At 37.6% G+C, this 25,741-nt stretch overlaps 1 protein-coding gene across 1 annotated transcript in view; it reads left to right on the top strand.

The window, feature by feature from the left end:
* Positions 1–25,741, top strand: part of GABRA3 (gamma-aminobutyric acid type A receptor subunit alpha3) — a 369,872-nt gene that overhangs the window by 325,176 nt on the left and 18,955 nt on the right. Inside the window, exon 9 of the mRNA XM_064574680.1 lies at positions 15,871–16,082. Coding sequence (XP_064430750.1) covers positions 15,871–16,082 — 212 coding nt within the window. The remainder of the gene's footprint in view (positions 1–15,870; positions 16,083–25,741) is intronic.

Raw genomic sequence — 25,741 nt, 5'->3', positions numbered from 1 at the left:
CTCTGATGGGAACACATGTATTGCAGTGTTACATGGGTTGCAAGCTGGGCAGAGCAGTTTCACTCATCACACATGTACTAGAGGCTTACACTGTGCCAGGTATTATATTCTGGATTGAGGGGATAGAGACAGATTACTCATGATCCCTATTCTCAAGCAGCTCCTGCTTTGGTAGTACAGACAGACATGTTATCAAAGAAGTGTCCTTAGACTTTTAGAAGTGCTCAAAGGAAGCAAGTTTGGGGCAGTCACAAAATACTTTCTTTTTTTTTTTTTTTTTAAAGATTTTATTTATTTATTTGAGACAGAGAGAATGAGATACAGAGAGCATGAGAGGGAGGAGGGTCAGAGGGAGAAGCAGACTCCCTGCCGAGCAGGGAGCCCGATGCGGGACTCGATCCAGGGACTCCAGGATCATGACCTGAGCCGAAGGCAGTCGCTTAACCAACTGAGCCACCCAGGCACCCCGTCACAAAATACTTTCTAAAAAAGTCTTGAAAAAAAGTACAAAGTACTGGGTGGTAGAACTGCGTCTCTTAAAATGCCAAACCTCATGGTCAATCCATAAAGTGTAAATTCTTGATTGAGGGTCCTACCGGATGACTAGCTAAGAGCTCTTCACAAAATGACTGTTCTAATTAAGCTCTAGAGGCTAGAATTCTAAAAAAATTCTACTGAGTTATGATATAGAAACACTTAGGTTGCTGTGGAGTTCTTTCCATTCATCCACTGGCACACTGTTATGACTGTGACAGGATAGACAATTGCATTTGTTAATAACCATAAATGAGGTAGCTTGTTTCTCCCATGAATCACTCCTGAGAGGATTACTGAGCCTTGGGTTCAGTCCCAAAACTTCCCAGGCTACAAATTCAGATAGTTTGTTAATAGGTACTAGCTAAGTGGCTGATTCCTGACAAGGCTTAAAATTTGATTTGCTAATCAGCTTTGATAACTATATAGTTTCTACAAAGGTGCTTCCTTAGGATCTTTCTGTTGAAATTCTACTGACTATTCCAGTCTGAATTTTCATTTACATAGCAAATGTATAAGTAAGGAACATGAGGGACCAAGATATTAAAGAAACCTAAGAGGCTACAGCACACCCAGCTGACTCTCTGGGTAGAGTTAAGAGGCCCTTTCTCCTTTTCTTTTTTTAACATTTGTATTTAAATTGAATTTAATTAACATACACTGTATTATTAGTTTCAGAGGTAGATTTCACTGATTCATCAGTTGCATACAACACCCAGTGCTCATTACTTCAAGCACCCTCTTTTTTTTTACATTTTTAAAATTTTATTATGTTATGTTAATCACCACACATTACATCATAAGTTTTTGATGTAGGGTTCCATGATTCATTGTTCGCATATAACACCCAGTTCTCCATTCAGTACGTGCCTTCTTTAATACCCATCACCAGGCTAACCCTTTCCCCCACACCCCCTCCCCTCTAGAACCCTCAGTTTATTTCTCAGTGTCCATAGTCTCTCATGGTTCGTCTCCCCCTCCAATTTCCCCTCCCTTCATTTTTTGCTTCGTACTGTCTTCTTCTTTTTTTTTTTAACATATAATGTATTATTTGTTTCAGAGGTACAGGTCTCTGATTCAACAGTCTTACACAATTCACAGCGCTCACCATAGCACATACCCTCCCCAATGACTATCACCCATCCACCCCATGCCTGCAACCCCCTACCACTCCAGCAACCCTCAGTTTGTTTCCTGAGATTAAGAATTCCTCATATCAGTGAGATCATATGATACATGTCTCCTCTGATTGACTTATTTCGCTCAGCATAATACCCTCCAGTTCCACCCACATCGTTACAAATGGCAAGATTTCATTCCTTTTGATGGCTGCATAATATTCCATTGTGTATATATACCACATCTTCTTTATCCATTCATCTGTTGATGGACACCTTGGCTCTTCCCATAGTTTGGCTATTGTGGACATTCCTGCTATAAACATCAGGGTGCACATACCCCTTTGGATCCCTACATTTGTATCTTTGGGGTAAATACCCAGTAGTGCAATTGCTGCATCGTATGGTGGCTCTATTTTCAACTTTTTGAGGAGCCTCCAAAATGTTTTCCAGAGTGGCTGCACCAGCTTGCATTCCCACCAACAGTGTAGGAAGATTCCCCTTTCTCTGCATCCCTGCCAACATCTGTCGTTTCCTGACTTGTTAATTTTAGCCATTCTGACTGGTGTGAGGTGGTATCTCATTGACGTTTTGATTTGGATTTCCCTGATGCCGAGCACTGTTGAGCACTTTTTCATGTGTCTGTTGGCCATTTGGATGTCTTTTTTGGAAAAATGTCTGTTCATGTCTTCTACCCATTTCTTGATTGGATTATTTGTTCTTTGGGAGTTGAGTTTGATAAGTTCTTTATAGATTTTGGATACTAGCCCTTTATCTGATATGTCATTTGCAAATATCTTCTCCCATTCTGTCAGTTGTCTTTCGGTTTTGTTGAGTATTTCCTTTGCTGTGCAAAAAGTTTTTATCTTGATGAAGTCCCAGTAGTTCATTTTTGCCCTTGCTTCCCTTGCCTTTGGCAATGGGTTGCCAGGAAGAAGTTGCTGCAGCTGAGGTCGAAGAGGTTGCTGCCTGTGTTCTCCTCTAGGATGTCGATGGACTCCTGTCTCACATTTAGGTCTTTCAACCATTTTGAGTCTGTTTTTGTGTGTGGTGTAAGAAAATGGTCCAGTTTCATTGTTCTGCATGTGGCTGTCCAATTTTCCCAACACCATTTCTTAAAGAGGCTGTCTTTTCTTCCATTGGACATTTTTTCCTGCTCTGTCGAAGATTAGTTGACCATAGAGTTGAGGGTCCATTTCTGGGCTCTCTATTCTGTTCCATTGATCTATGTGTCTGTTTTTGTGCTAGTACCATACTGTCTTGATGATGACAGCTTTGTAATAGAGCTTGAAGTCCGGAATTGTGATGCCACCAGCTTTACTTTTCTTTTTCAACATTCCTCTGGCTATGCGGGGTCTTTTCTGTTTCCATAAAAATTTTAGGATTATTTGTTCCATTTCTTTGAAAAAAGTGAATGGTATTTTGATAGGGATTGCATTAAATGTGTAGCTTGCTCTAGGTAGCATTGACATCTTCACAATATTTGTTCTTCCAATCCAAGAGCAGGGAACGTTTTTCCATTTCTTTGTGTCTTCCTCAATTTCCTTCATGAGTATTTTATAGTTTTCTGAGTACAGATCCTTTGCCTCTTTGGTTAGATTTATTCCTAGGTATCTTATGGTTTTGGGTGCAATTGTAAATGGGATCGACTCCTTAATTTCTCTTTCTTCTGTCTTGTTGTTGGTGTATAGGAATGCCACTGACTTCTGTGCATTGATTTTATATCCTGACACTTTATGAATTCCTGTATGAGTTCTAGTAGTTTTGGGGTGGAGTCTTTTGGGTTTTCCACATAAAGTATCATATCACCAGGGCACCTGGGTGGCTCAGTCGTTAAGCGTCTGCCTTCGGCTCGGGTCATGATCCCAGGGTCCTGGGATCGAGCCCCACGTCGGGCTCCTTGCTCAGCGGGAAGCCTGCTTCTCCCTCTCCCACTCCCCCTGCTTGTGTTCCCTCTCTCGCTGTCTCTCTCTCTGTCAAAAAATAAATAAAATCTTAAAAAAAAAAAAAGTATCATATCACCTGCAAACAGTGAGAGTTTGACTTCTTTCCCGATTTGGATGCCTTTTATTTCTTTTTGTTGTCTGATTGCTATGGCTAGGACTTCTAGTACTATGTTGAATAGTCATGGTGTTAGTGGACATCCCTGCCGTGTTCCTGACGTTAGAGGGAAAGGTCTCAGTTTTTCCCCATTGAGAATGATATTTGCTGTGGGTTTTTCAGAGATGGCTTTTAAGATATTGAGTTATGTACTCTCTATTCCTATACTCTGAAGAGTTTTGATCAAGAAAGGATGCTGTACTTTGTCAAATGCTTTTTCTGCATCTATTGAGAGGAACATATGGTTCTTGTTCTTTCTTTTGTTAATGTATTGTATCACATTGATTGATTTGTGGATGTTGAACCAACCTTGCAGCCCAGGGATAAATCCCACTTGGTCATGGTGAATAATCCTTTTAATGGACTGTTGGACCCTATTGGCTAGTATTTTGGTGAGAATTTTTGCATCCATGTTCATCAAGGATATTGGTCTGTAATTCTCCTTTTTGATGGGGTCTTTGTCTGGTTTGGGGATCAAGGTAATGGTGGCCTCATAAAACGAGTTTCAAAGTTTTCCTTCCATTTCTATTTTTTGGAACAGTTTCAGAAGAATAGGTATTAATTCTTCTTGAAATGTTTGGTAGAATTACCCTGGGAAGCCATCTGGCCCTGGGCTTTTGTTTGTTGGGAGATTTTTGATGACTGCTTTAATTTCCTTAGTGGTTATAGGTTTGTTCAGGTTTTCTATTTCTTCCTGGTTCAGTTTTGGTAGTTGATACATCTCTAGGAATGCATCCATTTCTTCCAGATTATCTAATTTGCTGGCATAGAGTTGCTCATAATATGTTCTTACAATTGATTGTATTTCTTTGGGGTTGGTTGTGATCTCTCCTCTTTCATTCATGATTTTATTTGGGTCATTTCTCTTTTCTTTTTGATAAGTCTGGCCAGGGGTTTATCAATCTTATTAATTCTTTCAAAGCACCAGCTCCTAGTTCCATTGATCTGTTCTACTATTCTTTTGATTTCTATTTCATTGATTTCTTCTCTGATCTTCATTATTTCTCTTCTCCTGCTGGGTTTAGGCTTTATTTGCTGTTCTTTCTCCAGCTCCTTTAGGTATAGGGTTAGGTTGTGTATTTGAGACCTTTCTTGTTTCTTGAGAAAGGCTTGTATTGCTATATACTTTCCTCTTAGGACTGCCTTTGCTGCATCCCAAAGATTTTGAAATGTTGTGTTTTCATTTTCATTTGTTTCCATGAATTTTTAAAATTCTTCTTTAATTTCCTGGTTGACCCATTCATTCTTTAGTAGGATGCTCTTTAGCCTCCATATATTTGAGTTCTTTCTCACTTTCCTCTTGTAATTGAGTTCTAGTTTCAAAGCATTGTGGTCCGAAAATATTCAGGGAATGACCCCAATCTTTTGGTACCAGTTGAGACCTGATTTGTGACCTAGGATATGATCTATTCTGGAGAATGTTCCATGGGCACTAGAGAAGAATGTGTATTCTGTTGCTTTGCGATGGAATGTTCTGAATATATCTGTGAAGTCCATTTGGTCCAGTGTGACATTTAAAGTCTTTATTTCCTTGTTGATCTTTTTGTTTAGATGATCTGTCCATTTCAGTGAGGGGGGTGTTAAAATCCCCCACTATTATTCTAGTGTTGTTGATGTGTTTCTTTGCTTTTGTTATTAATTGACTTATATAATTGGCTGCTCCCATGTTAGGGGCATAGATATTTACAATTGTTAGATCTTCTTGTTGGATAGACCCTTTTAGTAGGATATATTGTCCTTCCTCATCTCTTATTATAGTCTTTGGTTTAAAATCTAATTTGTCTGATATAAGGATTGCCACCCCAGCTTTCTTTTGGTGTCCATTAGCATGGTAAATGATTTTCCACCCCCTCACTTTCAACCTGGAGGTGTTCTTTGGATCTAAAATGAGTCTCTTGCAGACAGCATATCAATGGCTCTTGTTTTTTATCCAGTCTGATAGCCTGTGTCTTTTGATTGGGGCATTTAGCCCATTTACATTCAGAGTAACTATTGAAAGATATGAATTCAGTGCCATTGTATTGCCTGTAAGGTGACTGTTACTGTATATTGTCTCTGTTCCTTTCTGGTCTATGTTACTTTGAGGCTCTCTCTTTGCTCAGAGGACCCTTTTCAATATTTCTTGTAGGGCTGGTTTTGTGTTTGCAAATTCCTTTAGTTTTTGTTTGTCCTGGAAGCTTTTTATCTCTCCTTCTATTTTCAATGACAGTCTAGCTGGATATAGTATTCTTGGCTGCATATTTTTCTCATTTAGTGCTCTGAATATATCATGCCAGTCCTTTCTGGGCTGCCAGGTCTCTGTGGATACATCTGTTGCCAGTCTAATGTTTCTACCTTGTAGGTTACAGATCTGTTCTCCCGAGCTGCTTTCAGGATTTTCTCTTTGTCTCTGAGACTTGTACATTTTACTATTAGATGTTGAGGTGTTGACCGATTTTTATTGATTTTGAGGGGGGTTCTCTGTGCCTCCTGAATATTGATGCCTGTTTCCTTCCCCAAATTTGGGAAGTTCTCTGCTATAATTTGCTCCAATATACCTTCTGCCCCTCTTTCTCTTTCCTCTTCTTCTGGGTTCCCAATTATTCTAATATTGTTTCATCTAATGGTATCACTTATCTCTCGAATTCTGCCCTCGTGATCCAGTAGTTGTTTATCTCTCTTTTTCTCAGCTTCTTTATTTTCCATCATTTGGTCTTCTGTATCATTAATTCTCTCTTCTGCCTCATTTATCCTAGCAGTTAAAGCCTCCATATTTGATTGCACCTCATTAATAGCCTTTTTGATTTCAACTTGGTTAGATTTTAGTTCTTTTATTTCTCCAGAAAGGGTTTCTCTAATATCTTCCATGCTTTTTTCAAGCCCAACTAGTATCTTTAAAATCGTCATTCTGAACTCTAGTTCCGACATCCTACTAATGTCCATATTGATTAGGTCCCTGGCAGTTGGTACTGCCTCTTGTTCTTTTTTCTTTTTTTGAGGTGATTTTTTTCCATCTTGTCATTTTGTCCAGAGGAGAATAGATGAATGAGAGAACAAAATGCTAACAGGGTAACAATTACCCCGGAGAAATATACACTAAACAAATCAGAAGAGACCTGAAACCAGGAGAAAAGAAAGAGAAAGAAAGAAAGAAAGAGAAAAAGAAAAAGATAAAAAAAAAAAGAATATGCTCAAATATGATCAGGCTGGTGTATAGATCAGTGCCACACACTAGATTTTGGGCGTATTTTGGTCTGTTAGAAGAAAGTGTCTCCCAAAATGTTGAAGAAAGAAAAACATATATGTACAAAAATAACGGTAAATATGATGAAGGGATGGAATATGACTGTAAAGATGAAAATTATAAAAGATTTTATAAAAGTAATTGATAAGATAAGTTGGTTGAAAAAAGAAAGAAGAGAAATTTTTTTAGAAAAAGGGAGAGAATGTGATCAGGCAGGAGACTAGAACAAAGCCATACACTAGAGATTTAGGGTCTATTTTGGTCTGTTAGAAGAAACTGTATCCCAAAATTTTAAACAGAGAACAACTTATATATATATACAAAAAATAAGTTTAACTACTATGAAGAGATAGAATATGACCCTAAAAATGAAAAATAAAAAAGATTTTAAAAAAAGAATTGATAAGATGTTAGTTGAAAAACGGAAAAAGAAAAATTAAAAAAAAAAGAAAATTAAAAAAATTAACTTTGAAAGACTGAAGAATCGGGGAAAAAATGCCATGAATTCTGTGTGCTGTATTCCCCTAGTGCTGGCGTTCTGCCATTCTCATTGATCGGTAAACTTGGTCTTGGCTTGATATCCTTGCTGATCTTTTTGGGGAGGCACCTGTTGCCATGGTTTTCTTTGCCGAGGCAGAATTGCCCTGCCCTTGCTGGGGCCAGCTAAGTAATCTGCTCGGGTTTGCTCTCCATAGCTTTTGTACCCTGCATGCTTTCCGTACAGCTTTGGAGGATGAGAGTGAAAATGGCGGCCTCCCAGTCTCCGCCCCAGAGGAGCCGAGAACTCATGGCCCCATTCCTCAGTGCACCCCCAGAGAAAAGCAGTCAATCACTTCCGTCTCCCCGGTCTCCAGTTGCACTCTGCGCTCATCCAGCCTGTGACCAGGCATTTCTATCTCTGGCACCCGACCCCATTTGGAGTCTCCAAACCCAGCAGATTACTGTGGTGCGCTCCCATGCCGCTCCTCCCAGGGGAGGAAGGGGAGTCTCCCCAGATCTGCTGCTTGTTGGGTCCCTGCTGGAAGAGCAGTGGCCCGACTATGCCAAGGATCAGTTTCTGGCAACCCCGAGCTGAGAGCCCACTCCTCAGCTCCGTCTCTGCAGCCAGCTTCCGTGCTCTGATACCTGGGAGCTCTGCCACACTCAGGCACCCCTGGTCTTTCTGTGACCCCAAGGGTCCCAAGACCACACTGTCCCAGTGAGGGCTCCATCCCCCGCTTAGCCACTGGAGCAATGTCCCTCAGTGGAGCAGACTTCTAAAAGTTCCGATTTTATGCTCCACTGCTCTATCACTTCCCAGTAGTGGCTGACGGAGGCTCCCTCCCCCCGCCATCTATCTTCCTGAATATCGCCTCGGATTCACTTCTCCGCACATCCTACCTTCCAGAAAGTGGTCACTTTTCTGTTCAGAGAGTTGCTGCTGTTCTTTTCTTCCATCTCCTGTTGAGTTTGTAGGTGTTCAGAATGGTTTGATCCCTATCTAGCTGAATTCCTGGGACCAGATGAAATTTAGGTCTCCTACTCCTCCGCCATCTTGCTCCTCCCCCTCAAGTACCCTCTTTAATGCCCATCACCCAGTTACCCCATATTCCCACCCACCTCCCCTCCAGCAACTCTTAATTTGTTTCCTATAGTTAAGAGTCTCTTATGGTTTGCCTCCCTCTCTGTTTTCCTCTTCTTTTATTTTCCCTTCCCTTCCTCTATGTTCATCTGTTTTGTTTCTTAAATTCTACATGAGTGAAATCAAATGGTATTTTTCTTTCTCTGGCTGACTTACCTTGCTTAGCAATATACCCTCTAGTTCCTTCCATGTCATTGCAAATGGCAAGATTTCATTCTTTTGGATGGCTGAGTAATATTCCATTGTGTGTGTGTGTGTGTGCGTGTGCACGCGCCACTTCTTCCTTATCCATTCATCTGTCCATGGACATCTGGGTTTTTTCATAGTTTGGCTATTATGGACATTGCTGCTATAAACGGGGCATGTGCCCCTTCGAATCATTATGTTTGCTTCCTTTGGATAAATACTTAGCAGTGCAATTGCTGGGTTGTAGGGTAGCTCTATTTTTAGCTTTTTGAGGAACCTCCATACTGTTTTCCAGAGTGTCTGCACCAGTTTGCATTTCCACCAACAGTGTAAGAGGGCTCCCCTTTCTCTACATCCTTGCCAACGTTTGTTGTTTTGAGTTGTTAATTTTAGCCATTCTGACCATTGTGGGGTAGTATCTTATGGTTTTCATTTGTATTTCCCTGATGCCAAGTGATGCTGAGCGGTTTTTCATGTGTCTGTTGGCCATTTGTATGTCTTCTTTGGAAAATATCTGTTCATTTCTTCTGCCCATTTCTCGACTGGATTATTTGTTTTTTGGGTGTTGAGTTTGATAAGTTCTTTGTAGATTTTGGATGCTAATCCTTTATCTGATAGGACATTTGCAAATATCCTCTCCCATTCCATAGGTTGACTTTTGGTTTTGTTGACTGTTTCCTTTGATGTGCAAAAGCTTTTTTATCCTCACAAAGTCCCCATAGTTCATTTTTGGTTTTGTTTCCCTTTGTTTTATAGATGTATTAGTAAGAGGTTGCTGTGGCTGAGGTCAAAGAGGTTGCTGCCTACCTCTCCTCTAGCATTTTGATGGATACCTGTCTCATGTTTAGGCCTTTCATCCATTTGAGTTTATTTTTGTATATTGTGTAAGAAAGTGGTCCAGTTTCATTCTTAGACATGTTGCTGTCCAATTTTCCCAATACAATTTGCTGAAGAGACTGTCTTTTCCATTTGGTATTCTTTCCTGCTTTGTCAAAGATTAGTTGACCATAGAGTTGAGGGCCCATTTCTGGGTTCTCTATTCTCTTCCATTGATCTATATGTCTGCTTTTGTGCCAATATCATACTGTCTTGATGACTACATCTTTGTAATACAGCTTGAAGTCAGGAATTGTGATGCCTCCAGCTTTGCTTTTCTTTTTCAAGATTGCTTTGGGTAGTCAGGGTGTTTTCTGTCCATACAAATTTTAGGATTATCCAGCTCTGTGAAAAATGTTGATGGTATTTTGATAGGGATTGCTTTGAATGTGTAGATTGCTTTGTGTAGCATAGACATTTTACAATATTTTTTGTTCCAATCCATTAGCTTGGAATGTTTTTCCATTTCTTTGTGTCTTCCTCCATTTCTTTCATAAGTGTTCTATGATTTTCAGAGTACAGATCCTTTACCTCCTTGGTTAGGTTTATTCCTAGGTATCTTATAGTTTTTGGTGCAATTGTAAACCGGATTGATTCCTTGATTTATCTTTCTTCTGCCTCATGTTAGTGTATAGAAATACACCTGACTTCTGTGTATTGATTTTATATCCTGCAACTTTGCTGAAGTCCTGTATCAGTATTAGCAATTTTTTGGTGGAGTCTTGGGTTTTCTACATAGAGTATCATGTTGTCTGTGAAGAACAAAAGTTTCACTTCTTCTTTGCCGATTTGGAAGTCTTTAATTTCTTTTTGTGGTCTGATTGCCCAGGCTAGGACTTCCAGTACTATGTTGAACAACAGTGGTGAGATTGGACATTCTTATATATGTTCCTGATCTTAGGGGAAAAGCTCTCAGTTTTTCCCCATTGAGGATGATATTTGCTGTAGGTTTTTTGTATATGACTTTTATGATATTGAGGTATGTTCCCTCTATCCCTACACTGTGGAGAGTTTTAATCAAGAAAGGAGGCTGTATTTTGTCAAATGCTTTTTCTGCATCTATTGAGAGGATCATATCGTTCTTGTCCTTTTTTTAATGTGGTGTATCACATTGATTGATTTGTGGATGTTGGACCATGCTTGCAGTCCAGGAATAAATCCTACTCAGTCATGGTGAATAATCCTCTTAATGTACTGTTGGATCCTATTAGCTAGTATCTTGGTGAGAATTTTTGCATCCATCTTCATCAAGGATATTGGTCTGTAATTTTCCTTTTTGATGGGGTCTTATCTGGTTTTGTGATCAAGGTAATGGCAGCCTCATAGAATGAGTTTGGAAGTTTTTGTTCCATTTCTATTTTTTGAAACAGTTTCAGAGAATAGGTATTAGTTCTTCTTTAAATGTTTGGTAGAATTCTGCTGGGAAACCATCCAGCCCTGGACTCTTGTTTGTTGGGAGATCTTTGATTACTGTTTCAATTTCTTTGCTGGTTATGGGTCTGTTCAGATTTTCTATTTCTTCCTGTTTCAGTTTTGGTCATTTATATGTTTCTAGGAATGCATCCATTTCTTCCCAATTGCCTAATTTGTTGGTATATAATTCTTCATAATATTCTCTTATAATTGTATTTCTTTGATGTTGATTTTGATCTCTCCTGTTTCATTCATGATTTTATTAATTTGGGTCCTTCCTCTTTTCTTTTTGATAAGTCTGTCTAGGGGTTTATCAATCCTATTAATTCTTTCAAAGAACCAGCTCCTAGTTTTGTTAATCTGTTCTACTGTTTTGTTTTTTATTTCTATATCATTGATTTCTGCTCTGTTCTTTATTATTTCCCTTTTCCTACTGGATTTAGGCTTTATTTGCTGTTCTTTTTCCAGCTCCTTTAGCTATAAGGCTAGGTTGTGTATTTGAGACTTTTACTGTTTCTTGAGAAAGGCCTGTATTGCTATATATGTCCCTCTTAGGACTGCCTTCGCTGCAACCCAAAGGTTCTGAACTGTCATGTTTTCATTTTCATTTGCTTCCATGTATTTTTTAAAATTCTTCTCATGGCACCTGGGTTGCTCAGTTAAGCATTTGCCTTTGGCTCAGGTCATGATTGATACCAGGGTCCTGGGATTGAGCCCCACATTAGGCTCTCTGCTCTGTAGGAGTCCGCTTCTCTCTCTCCCTCTGCCTGCCATTCCCCCTGCTTGTGCTTACTCTCTCTCTGTCAAATAAATAAATAAAATCTTTAAAAATAAAGAAATAAATTCTTCTTTAATTTCCTGGCTGACTCATTCATTCTTTGGTAGGATGTTCACTAACCTCCATGTATTTTCGGTCTTTCCAAATTTTTTCTTGTAGTTGACTTCACATTTTAAAGCACTGTGGTCTGAAAATATGCATGGAATAATCTCAATCATTTTTGTACTGGTTGAGACCTGATTTGTGACCCAGTATGTGATCTATTCTGGAGAATGTTCCATGTGCACTAGAGAAGAATGTGTATTCTGCTGCTTTGGGATGAAATGATCTGACTATATCTGTTAAGTCCTTCTGGTCCAGTGTGGCATTCAAAGCCCTTGTTTCCTTGTTGATCTTCTGTTTAGATGATCTGTCCATTGATGTCAGTAGGGTGTTAAAGTGCCCTGCTATTATTGTATTATTATCAATGTGTTTCTTTTTGTTATTAATTGGTTTACATATTTGTCTGCTCCTGTGTTAGGGGCATAAATATTTACAATTGTTTGATCTTCTTGTTGGATAGACACTTTTATTATGATATAATGTTCTTCTTTTATTACAATCTTTGGGTTAAATTCTAGTTTGTCTGATATAAGGATGGCTACTCCAGCTTTCTTTTGATGTCCATTTGCATGATAAATTGTTCTCCACCCCCCTTCACTTTCAATCTGGTGGTGTCTTTGGGTCTAAAATGTATTTCTTGTAAGCAGCATATCCATGGGTCTTGTTTTGTTTCGTTTTTTTATCCATTTTGATACCCTATATCTTTTGATTGGAGCATTTAGTCCATTTACATTCAGAATATTTATTGAAAGATATGAAGTTAGTGCCATTGTATTACCTGTAAGGTCGCTGTTCCTGTAGATTGTCTCTGTTCCTTTCTGGTCTTTGTTATATTTGGGGCTCTCTCTTCGCTGATAGGATCCCCTTTAATATTTCTTGTGGGGCTGGTTTAGTGTTCACTAATTCCTTTAGTTTTTGTTTGTCCTGGAAACTCTTTATCTCTTCTTATATTCTGAATGCCAATTTTGCTGGATACAGTATTTTCGGCTGCATATTTTTCCCATTTAGCACATCAAATATATCATGCCAGTCCTTTCTGGCCTGCCAGGTCTCTATGGACAGGCCTGCTGTCAGCTTTATGTGTCTACCCTTGTAGGTTAAGGATCTCTTGTCCTAAGCTACTTTCAGGATTTTCTCTTTTTCTTTGAAATTTGGAAGTTTCATTGTTATATGTGGTGTGTTTTTATTGATTTTGAGGGGGGGTTCTTTGTGCCTCCTCACTTGAATGTCTGTTTCATCCCCCAGACTAGGGAAGCTCTCAGCTATAATTTATTCAAATAAAACTTCTGTCCCTTTCTTCTGCTCTTCATCTTCTGGGACCCTTATTACCTGGATATTATTTCACTTTATGGAATTGCTGAGTTCTCAGAGTCTCCCTTCATGATCCGGTTGTTGTCTTTCTTCTTTTCAGCTTCTTTATTTTCCATCATTTTGTCTTTTATATTGATGACACTCTCTTCTACCTCATTTATCCTTGCTGTTAAAGCCTCAATTTATGACTGTATCTCAGTAATAGCATTTTTAATTTTGACCCCATTAGATTTTAGTTCTTTTATTTCTATAACAAGGGATTCTCTAGTATCTTCTATGCATTTTCCAAGCCTAGCTACTATCTTTATAATCATTATTTTAAATTCTAGTTAAAGACATATTACTTATATCCCTTTTGATTAAACCCCTGGCAGTATTACCTCCTGTTCTTTTTTGGGAGGGGGGTGAATTTCTCTGTCTAATCATTGTGTCCAGAAAAGAAAGGAGGATAGAAAAAAAAAAAAAGAAAGAAAAGAAACCAGCAAAAACAGCAATATCGACAATGGCGACAGCGACAACAACAACAAAACCTTCAGGAAGTGCTTCTGGTGTATGCTGTGTACGGTCTGCTATTGTGTTTTGCCTGCTCTTTCCCACTGGTCCTTCCTCTACAGAGTTCCTACTTGCTTGTAGTGGGGGAGTGTTTGCACCTTTATGAAGGTGTGCTTTGATTTGCTTGTCAAGATAAGCCTCACATGTGCCACATTCTCTCCCTCCAACTGTGTAGATTGTTTCCTTAATCCTCAGATCATCTTCCTCATTGTTTAAAGTAGTTTAATTTTGGTCTAGTTGTATTTGAAGGGCAAGGCAATTTCATGGTCCCCCTACTGCTCCACCAGCTTAACTCCACTACTCTGCTTGCTTTTCTATATAATCTATCTCACCACATTAGGACTATTTTCCATGCCCTACTTGACCCCAACCTACATTCCCCATACTCTTGAGCATGCCAACACTTAGAAAGAGGGTCTGACTACTCCCTCTTCCTGAAGTCTGGATGTCTTTGGATACAACATTGTCAAAATTCTAAGGTATAGAGACTGTAGGAAATATTCATAGATGGGGAGAATGGAGGCACAGAGAGATGAAGTAAATTAACCAAGATACAAAGCAAGTAAGTGGCAGAGCTTAGGACTTCTAATTTCTAGTGTAGATATTTGAGGCTAGAATACTATTGCTAACAATCATAAGATTATTATTATTATAATGTTTAAAATGTGTTTATAATTATACCACTATAATTAATTATATAATTATGATAATATTGTTAACAACAGTAGAAATAAGAATAATGTTAATTATAGAAGCTACTATTTCTTGAGTGTTTACTCTGTGCCATATATTGTGCTATGGGTTTTATAAACATCATCTCACTGGATTCCCCAACGAATTTCTGAGTCTGGTATAATCACACATTTTACACATAATAAAACAGGCTTAGTGGGGTAAATCACCTTGTTCTAGGTATATTACTAGTAAGTAGAATTGCCAGAATTTCAGTCAATTTTCAATCTGATTATAAAGCTCATATTGTTCACCACAACACTGTATAGCTCAGATGTATATCTAAAATACAAACAGATTAGAAAAAATAATTTTAATAAATTATAAGTGAATAAAGGGAAGTCTTAAATTTAGGTTAATAACACCACCAAGAAAAAAGAATTGATCTAAAAGCAAGCTGTGGTTTTACAAAACTCACAAGAAATAGATATTGGAATAACTTTGGTTGTCCACAAAGCTCAATAGGACCTGTACTGTGATGCAGCTAAAGTACCATCTTCTACAATGGTTTGTTGCAGGATTAGAATAGTGTCCACAGTAAGGGAAGTGAAAATCTTGAGTCTTGGGCTCAGGTTCTGGACTGTTCAGAAGAGAACTACCAGAATGGGGAAGGAAAAGAAACAAGAGAAAGAAGTGGCCATGTCAATTCTGGAGATTAACAGATTCATGAGGAATCATGTCCACCCTCTCCAACTCTCTGAAGGCCTGTCCTGGAAAGGAGGGAGCAGGCTTTTCTTTCCTGTGTTGCCAGAGAAAGAACACTGAGATCAGTCAGTGGGCTAGGAGTTGTTAGAGTAAGGCAGGTTTCAGTTCAGAAGGTAAGATTTTTCTAATTAAAAACTATTCTTACCATGGAGTAGATTACCTGTTCTTCAGTGGAAATGTTTAAGCAGAGGCTAGAGGAGAACTTTTATTTTTTTTTAAGATTTTACTTATTTATTTGACAAGATAGCAATAGAGGGAACACAAGCAGGGGGAGTGGGAGAGGGAGAAGCAGGCTTCCCACTGAGCAGGGATCCCAACAGGGGGCTCAATCCCAGGACTCTGGGATCATGACCTGAACCGAAGGCAGATGCTTAACAACTGAGCCACCCAGGCACCCCTAGAGGAGAACTTTTAGAAGTGTTATACTGGAGATTTCTATTCCTGTGATAACTGGGATGGGGTAATTACTAGGTAGAACCATCCCATGTTGACATTCTCTGTGTTTACTTTAAAGGGACCATTTTGAGTGCTCCTCCTCATAAGTCAAATTTGGTGATCTCATCATATATGCTCTAAATGTCTTCCAGTGGCAACTGGTTCTCATCTTCTCTCTCCCCAGGTGTCACCACTGTTCTCACCATGACCACCTTGAGTATCAGTGCCAGAAACTCCTTACCTAAAGTGGCATACGCGACGGCCATGGATTGGTTCATAGCCGTCTGTTATGCCTTTGTATTTTCTGCGCTGATTGAATTTGCCACTGTTAACTACTTCACCAAGCGGAGTTGGGCTTGGGAAGGCAAGAAGGTGCCAGAGGCCCTGGAGATGAAGGTGAGATACAGCAAGGGTGGGGGCTGGGAAGCACTCCCTGAGAGAACTGTATTGGAACCAGGAGTGGGCAGCCTGCAGCCTGTGGGAACTGGCCAAGGCTGTGTGCTATTCACTGGGGTCATCAATCCAATTCTCAACTGGAGTGCTTCTTGGCAATGTGGAGTGTTTGCTGGGGGCAAAGAAAAGAGGTATCATGGAGGGTTGATGTCTTGTGATGAGAGACCGACTCTAAGTATGATACTGCTAGAATCAAGGGGAACACATTGTACTTATAAAGCCACCCAGAAAAGTGCACAGTCTCTAGGGCCAACTCTGCCCTTCACTTTTCAGTATATTCCCAATACATTCAAACTAAAGAGATCATTATTCCTTCTGTGTCTCTGCTTAATTTTTTATGCTCTACCTAGACTATTCTTTTCTTTTTTTTCCTGCCTGGTGAAGATCTACTCATTCTTCTTCTTTTTTTTTTTTTTCCAACTCATTCTTCAAGGACACAGTTTAAATGCTATTTTCTCTATAGAACCTTTCCAAGAATCTTCCAGATAGTTTTAGCTTTTCTTCTGGTAGGAGGAGGGTGATGCTACTATTAAAATCCTGCATTTGTATTAGAGTTGTTTATCTGCCTCCTCATCAGACTGAACATTTTGAGGGCAGGGGCTTGTCTGCATCATCTTTTTAACTAGCCAGTATTCTTGCACAGCACCTGATTCATAGTAAAAGCTGAATAATTGTTAGTTGGATTGGTGGAGAGATGGGAAGGAGGAAAAAAAGCCAATAAACCAACCAGAGTTGGTAGGAATAAAACATAAATGCTGTGAAATCAAGATTATTGTCCTTGGCTGCTTTAAAAGAGTTCAGATCTCTAGATCTAGATGAAGACTATCCAAAGATGCTAAAAAGAACTGGCAGATGTGGTCCCAGAACCATTCCAGTACTATGAAGAATCATGGAGAAGAGAAAAGATAATGAAGATTTTTCAAACTGGAGGAAAAGATTCTATATTTCATAGAATACAGACTGGTGAGTTGGCAAAATTTTAGAATAGATTTTCACTGTTTAGATAGAATTTATTAAGTCCTTGCTATAAATTATGAAGAAATAAGCATGTTTCTACTAACCATATCTACTCTATCATAGGAAATTTTGGGGTGGTTTTATTATACTTAGTGTAGTTGTTACCTTTTTATTCTTAAAATATATTGATCCATCTAATACTTGATTTGTCATCTGTGAACAAGGTCTATTGACCCATCACACACTACAAAACAAGAAAATTTGTATACTTATCTTACCTCTCACTTTCTCTGTCCTTGTCATTTCCTAACTTTTGTTTTTTATAATGCTATTTCTGCATTGTCAAACTATTTCTGCACTGTCAAGGTTTATAGCATTTACATGCTTTTATGCAGTCATAATTCCTATAGTCGATTAGTCATATTTCTACATTTAAATGGATAAGAGGACTATTTTGAGAAGATAGCCCATTTTTCCATTCATTGCTTAGTTACTCAAGGCTATCATCTAAAAGATTTTTTAAGGCTCATGGGAACCATATTTCCTACTATATTGCATGTATAAAATTATCTGTCAGTTGTTTATACTTGAATTGTAGTTGTGCTGTTGGATAATTCATGGGTCCCATTCTCTCTCTGATGTCCATGTAGACATTAATTGCTATACTCAATTCTATCACTGTTTCTATGAAGAATTTTTTTAAAGATTTTATTTATTTATTTAAGAGAGAGAGAGCAAGCATGGGGGAGGATCAGAGGGAGAGGGAGAAGTAGGCTCCCTGCTGAGCACGGAGCATGCATCAATACCAGAACCCTGAGATCATGACCAGAGCCGAAGCAAGATGCTTAACCAACTGAGCCACCCAGGCGCCCTTGTTATGAAGACTTGATTTTATGGCCTAGAAGCCCATACAAATGTATATTTTATTTACAAATTCAGTTACTTTACAAGGATATATCTTGATCTGTCTGTATGAATTTTTTCCTAGGACACCATGTGGGGTTTTTTCCAAGTTTTTATTTAAATTCCAGTTAATTAACTATAGTGTAATATTAGTTTCAGGTGTACAATTTAGTGATTCATCACTTACTTACAATACCCAGTGCTCATCACAACAAGTGTCCTCCTTAATACCCATCACCCATCTAACCCACCTCCCTTCCCACTTCCCCTCCAATAACCATCAGTCTGTGCTCTATAGTTAAGAATCTGTTTTATGGTTTGCCTCTCTTCCCCACCCTGTGTTCATTTGTTTTGTTTCTTACATTCCACATATGAGTTAAATCATGGTATTTGTCTTTCTCTGACTGACTAATTTCACTTAGCATAATACTCTCCAGCTCCATCCACGTCATTGCAAATGTCAAGAGTGTTCTTTTTATGGCTCAGTAATCCAGTATATATATCAAAACTTCTTTTTTTAAACTTATTTAAATTCAATTAGTTAACATATAGTGTATCATTAGTTTCTAATGTAAAGTTCAGTTATTCATCTGTTGCATATAATACCCAGTGCTCATTATATCACGTGCCTTCCTTAATGCCCATCACCCAGTTACCAGATCCCCCACCCTCATCTCCTCCTGCAACCCTCACTTTGTTTCCTTTGTTCAGAGTCTCCTATGGTTTGTCTCCCTCTCTGATTTTGCCTTATTTTATTTTTCCCTCCCTTCCCCTATGATCCTCGTTTGTTTCTTAAATTCCACACATGAGTGAAACCATATGATAGTCTTTCTCTATTGACTTATTTCGCTTAGCATAATACTCTCCAGCTGCATCTACATCATTGCAAATGTCAAGATTTTGTTATTTTTATGGCTCATAATATTCCATTTTATATCTATACCACGACCTCTTTATCCATTCATAAGTTGATGGATATTTGGGTTCTTTCCATAATTTGGCTATTATGGACGTTGCTGCTATAAACATTGGGGGTGCATATATGCCTTACAATCAGTATTTTTGTATCCTTTGCATAAATACCTAGTAGTGCAGTTGCTGGATCATAGGGTAGTTCTATTTTTAACTTTTTGGGGTACCTCCATGCTGTTTTCCACAGTGGCTGCACCAGTTTGCATTCCCACAAATAGTGTAAGAGGGCTTCCCTTTCTCCCCATCCTCCCCAACATCTGTTGTTTCCTGCTTTGTTAATTTTACCTATTCTGACAGGAGTGAGGTGGTATCTCATTGTGGTTTTGATTGTATTTCCCTGATGATGAGTGATGCTGAGCATCTTTTCATGTGTCTGTTACCCATCTGGATGTCTTCTTTGGAAAAGTGTCTATTCATGTCTTCTGCCCATTTCTTAACTGGATTGTTTGTTTTGGGAGTGTTGGGTTTGATAAGTTCTTTATAGATTTTGGATACTAACCCTTTATCAGATATGTCATTTGCAAATATCTTCTCCCATTCCATAGGCTGCCTTTTAGTTGTGTTGATTGTTTCCTTCACTGTGCAGAAGCTATTTTGAAGTCCCAATAGTTCATTTTTGCTTTTGTTTCCCTTGCCTCGGGAGACATATTTAATAAGAAGTTGCTGTGGCCTAGGTCAAAGAGGTTGCTGCCTGTGTTCTCTAGGAGTTTGATGGTTTCCTGTCTCACATTTAGGTCTTTCATCCATTTTGAGTTTATTTTTATGTATGGTATAAGAAAGTGGTCTAGTTTCATTTTTCTTCTGCATGTTGTCCAGTTTTCCCAACACCATTTGTTAAAGAGACTGTCCTTTTTCTGTTGGGTATTCTTTCCTGCTTTGTCAAAGATTAGTTGACCATATAGTTTGCAGGTTCATTTCTGGGTTTTCTATTCTGTCCATTGATCTAAGTGTCTGTTTTTGTACCAGTACCATACTATCTTGATGACTAAAGCTTTGTAGTATAGTTTGAAGTCTGAAATTGTGATGCCTCCAGCTTTGCTTTTCTTTTTCAAGATTGCTTTGGCTATTTGGGTCTTTTGTGGTTCCATACAAATTTTAGGATTGTTTGTTCTAGCTCTGTGAAAAACGTTGATGGTATTTTGATAGGGATTGCTTTAAATGAGTAGATAGCTTTGGGTATTTTAAAAATATTTGTTAAATACAAAATTTAGGATGGTTTGTTCTAGCGCTGTGATAAATACTGTTGGTATTTTGATAGGGATGGCACGAAATGTGTAGATGGCTTTGGATGGTATAGAACTTTTAACAATTTTGTTCTTCCAATCCATGAGCATGTAATGTTTTTCCATTTCTTTGTGTCATCTTCAATTTTTTTCATCAGTGTTTTATAGTTCTCAGAGTATAGATCTTTTACCTCTTTGGTTAGGTTTATTCCTAGGTATCTTATGGTTTTGGATACAATTGTAAATGAGATCAATTCCTTGATTTCTCTTCATCTTCATTGCTGCTTCATTATTGGTGTATGGAAGTGCAACAGATTTTATATATTGATTTTGTATCCTATATCTTTACTGAATTTGTGTATCTGTTCTAGTGATATTTTTGGTGGAGGCTTTGGGTTTTCTATATAGAGTATTATGCCATCTACAAGTAGTGAAAGTTTGATTTCTTCCTTGCTGATTTGGATGACTTTTGTTTCTTTTTGTTGTCTGAATGCTTAGGCTAGATGTCCAGTACTATGTTAAATAACAGTGGTGAGAGTGGACATCTTGTCTTGTTTCTGACCATAGAGAAAAAGCTTTCAGTTTTTCCCCATTGAAGATGATGGTCACTGTGGATTTTTCATATGTGGCCTTTATTAATGTTGAGGTATATTTCCTCTATCTCTACTTTGTTCAGGATTTTTATCATGAATTGATGTTGTACTTTGTCAAATGCTTTTTCTGCGTCTATTGAAAGGAATATATGGTTCTTATCCTTTCTTTTATTAATGTGTTATATCACATTGATTGGTTTGCAATATTAAACCAGCCTTATAGCACCAGAATAAATCCCACTTGATCATGGTGAATGATCCTTTTAATGTACTGTTGGATTCGATTTGCTAGTATCTTGTTGAGAATTTTTGCATTCATGTTCATCTGGGATATCTACCTGTAGTTCTCTTTTTTAGTAGAGTCTTTGTATGGTTTTGGAATCAGGGTAATGTTGGCTTCATGGAATGAATTTGGAAGGTTTCCTTCCATTTCTATTTTTTTGGAATATTTTGAGAAGAAATCTATAGATTCACAATTGTCTTTGTTTTAGGAAAGGTTTCCTAAAACATATCTGTGTTCTGTTCTCTTCCTAGAAGCACAAATTATACATATCATAGAGCTTTCTTTGTCTTCCATATCTATTATTTTTCTCCAATAATTTTTAACTGTTATTTTCCATTTCACTTTGCTCATTTTTCTCAAGCCCGTCTTCCATGTCTCTGACCATTTTTACCAGTGTCTATTCACCTTCATTTTTGTGGTAGTATTATTTTTCCTTATTTTAATTTTATAATCTTTGTTGACTTATTTTTTATGTGTTTTATGTTTGCTTTTTCGTGTTGTTCCACAATTATTTATTAGTCATTTCCCCCTTTTTGCAACACATTTTGCATCAGTACCATATTCATTTGTTTTCAATTATTACTTGAAGTTGCATTAGGGGAATTCTTTACTAGCCCTGCTATGTGTGGCAGTATCATTTTGGGGAGGGACTGAGAGAATGAGTAGGATAGTAGTGAGTAGTTGAGACTAATTAATTTGATCATCATCTGTTATCTATAAAATTCTTAGGAGTACTCCTCCTTATAGCTTTGATTCTGCTTCTAACTACCAGGAAGTTTTCCTCGCTCATAGGAAAGTCCTCTATGTATGGTGCAGAAGTGTCTGTATGCATTTGTATGTGTATGTATGTGTGTATAGTATTATATCCTTTAATTTTTCTAGTCTCCACCTCCTCTGCCACTATATGGTGGTCAAACAATATTTCAGCATGTTCTCAGTACCAATCTGAAGACTGATTTTGTTTCAAAATGAGAGCCATTTTTTTCCTCACTCAAGTCATGCCGCCCATCTTTTAGGACTCTGTTCTTGGCCTGAATTCCAGAATAAGAGGCATCCTCAGTGTCTTCTTCACCCTGATCCAATTTTTACTGTCTTTGGGAGTCCTTACTTTTTGGGATCAAGGTTAAAAATGCTTTCACATTTCATCAAAACTGGAGTTTGAGTTTCTCCCATTTTCCTTATAGTTTTTACTTGGTTCCAGAGAAGAGAAGGAAGCAAAGATGTCCTTACTCTGACATATTAAGCTGAAAGGTCCCCAGAATATATTATTAAACAGATGCTTTAAGAGCAGTTAGCACTAATCACTGATATCCAGCCTGAATTCACTAAGAAGAAATTATGCCAAACTTACCTTAAAAAATTGTGTTTTTTTTAAAGATTTTATTTATTTATTTGAGAGAGAGAGAATGAGAGAGAGCACATGAGAGTGGGGAGGGTCAGAGGGAGAAGCAGACTCCCCGCCGAGCAGGGACCCTGATGCGGGACTCGATCCAGGGACTCCAGGATCATGACCTGAGCCGAAGGCAGTCGCCCAACCAACTGAGCCACCCAGGCGCCCTGTATTAAGTTTACTAGACTGGTAAACCAGGGAATATCATATACTTTATCAAGACATCTAACTACTTTTTTTTTTTATTATGCCTTCATGAAGAAGAAACAGCAGTTGAAAAAACAGTACATTTAAGCTGATGTCACTGGTTGACTAATTGAAGTCAAATATAATTGACTGATGAATGGATGTCAACCTGAATGGATGTCCCTGTGATAGTCCATAGGGGTTCATCTTTGGTCCTTTCCTCTTAAATGTTGTCATCAATAATTCAAATTTGTAAGTTGGCATTAATGAATGTTGGTTGGAGAAGATTATCTCCTGAATTATAAATCAAAAAGAATTTCTGAAGTTTGAGAGAACAGGCTGAAACAAGAGATTAACATTAGCTGAATCAAACAAATTCTTATACATAGATACAAAAAAACCCACATTAGTTCTTGATAGGAAAGCTTAATAATAATTGCCCATTATAAATAAGATGCTGGGATACAGGGGAAAAGCAAATTTAATGTAAGCCTTCCATCCAGTGTAACTTTCAAAAAGCCAAATTTGATTTGAGTTTGAGATAAGAATTACCTAGAACAAGTGAGATAATAAGCCCTTTTTATTCTATACTGGTTGAGCCATGTTTAAAGAATATTGTTCCAGTTTGGTTACCATAATGGGCATATCTCAAGGGAATGATGATTGCTAATTTCAGATATCTGAAAGGCTGTTATGTATGTCTTTTGAAAAATGTCATGGACTGTTTTCATGGCTAGGAAGAGGTGCAGGAATGGTTTGAAGGCAGAGAGAGAACTAGAATAGATTAGTAAGAGACTTTGGATGTCAAAAATGATGACCATTTCTCCAATTCCAAGGAGTGCTGAAAATGAAAAAAAAAAAAAGGACAAAAAGAATCATCTAAAACTCTTCCACAAAGATGGTGATATCAGTCTTTTTCTTTAGTCCCTCTCCATGGTCAATCCATTTATCTAAAAGAAAGCAATTTTGAAATTTGGAAAAAAAAACCCTACAGAACACATAAAAATGGATCTTTACTAATGATGTAATGTATGGTGACTAACATAACAAAATAAAATTTAAAAAAAATCAAGAAAATATATATCACCAAAAAATGGATCTTTAATGTGAGGGTGCTATACGTTGTCTATACTGCTACAATGTGAAGGAACTAACAGTGAAAACCACTGACCCACAGAAAAAATGAAGTTCATTGAAAATAAAAATATTGGTATCTAATTATAATTCAGTTTAGTTTTTTCTTCCTTTAGAGAAACATATTAAACCTTATTTGATTTATAAAGCTAGAATGGATTTAAAAATAATATGATTTAAAAATTTATTTCTGATTTATACTATGGTTAGAGATTAGATAAAATGTGATGGGAGAGATTATAAAGGAAAGGAAAAGAAGGAATAGGTAGAAACAAAACCTCATTTACAAATGAAGACAAATGACTACCTTATAATTTCATTCTGAAAAGTAGATGAATTGTGGGCTTCTGAGGATCAACTACATGTGTTTATCACTGCTTCCTCTGACAATCCCACTAAAATGAGAGTAAAGAAATAAAATAGGTATAAATAAACACCAGGAGAACTGGAGAAGGGATTTCAGTCAGACAAGAGATTTTAATACATTTTTTTTTTAGAAGAATGAATGTGGAAAGAGAGAATAAGAATAATCTATTAAGCTAGAGTAAGATAGAACCCTAGAGAAACTCAGGGCTTGAGGTGCTTGGTATAGCAGAGAATGAAGCAACTAGGAAGATTGGTTAAAAGTCTGTGTACAGAGCCTGCCCAACATATAAAATGTCTGCAGCCAAATGTATACTTTCCAGAAGAATTGCAGAAGTTTTTAAAGAAGCTGAATTTCTCCAGAATAAAGACCATTACATACTGACATTTTGAAGTACCCCATAAAAAATTACCTGCTTCCAACTGATCTTAAATCATGGATGAGTCAACAAGCTCAACTCAGGTACACTTAGCATACATGCATCTTTTATGTTGTCAAATAATATTGGCATATCAAGGATTATCAAAGTGAAGTTTGCAATGTGAAAGAGAAAAGCAAAGATTTTTTTGTAAAAACTCATCTTGGAGGAAACAGGGATAATTTAGGGATTAAAGAAAATTCTAACTTTTATATTTGTAAATATATCCATAAAGCAATAAGATGCTAATATAAAAGGAAATCAGAGAATAAGGAAGAGCTCTCGAAATTAAAAAGAAGTGCCAAAATAAAAATTTTAATAGAGAGATGGAAAAATAACTGAGGAAAATCTCCTTACAAGTAGGGCAAAATGAAAAAAAAAAAAGAGAGAGAATGTAAAAGAAAAGGCAAGAGACTTAGGGATGAATCCAGCAAGTAATCCAACTCAGAAGCTGCAGAGTGAACAGAGAAAAGGGAATGAAGGAAATAAAGAACTAATACAAGACATTTTTACAAATGGAAATACATAAGCCTCCAGATTGAAAGTGACTTCATAGGCCCACATAAAGGCACATTATCATGAAATTTCAGAAAACCAGAGATGAAGTGATAATCTAAAAAAATCTTGAAAGAAATGTGGGTTTTTTGCAAAGAAATGGTTACAGAATGGCATCAGACTTCTCAAGTATACTGGATGATGGAAGACAGAGGAGTAGTAAATCTCATAAATCTGAGGGACACATGCTTTTCAACCTAGAATCCTGTGCCTAGCCAAAGTATCAATTAAATAAAGAGGTACAGTAGCCATTTTCAGACATCTAAGATCTCAGAAATTTCCTATGCACTCCACCTTAGGAAGATACTGGAGGATATGTTCTATTAAAACAAAGAATAGAACGTAAAAGACAAAGACATTGGATCCAGAAAAGAAAGTATCCAACAGAGGAAATAAGTGAACAGAAGTCCCAAAATGAAAGCTATGCACCAAGCAAACCTGGAGAGGAACTAGTCTAGTTTGGGGCAGGAGGCTAGATGTATTTATATAGTCATTTATAATGATGTTACCACTGATTATTGATTGAACTAAAAATATTGTTATGATTGTATTGGAGGATGCAGGAAGGGTTACATTAATGAAGTAAATCATTATCAAAAAAGATTGGTTATGTGTGAAACTAAT

Source organism: Mirounga angustirostris, unplaced genomic scaffold (assembly GCF_029215605.1).
Source record: "Mirounga angustirostris isolate CCGP_5_RB_7025 unplaced genomic scaffold, mMirAng1.0.hap1 SCAF_11, whole genome shotgun sequence".
Lineage (NCBI taxonomy): Eukaryota > Metazoa > Chordata > Mammalia > Carnivora > Phocidae > Mirounga > Mirounga angustirostris.
Note: the sequence above shows the minus strand (reverse complement) of the source record. Positions and strands in the feature narration are given on the sequence as shown.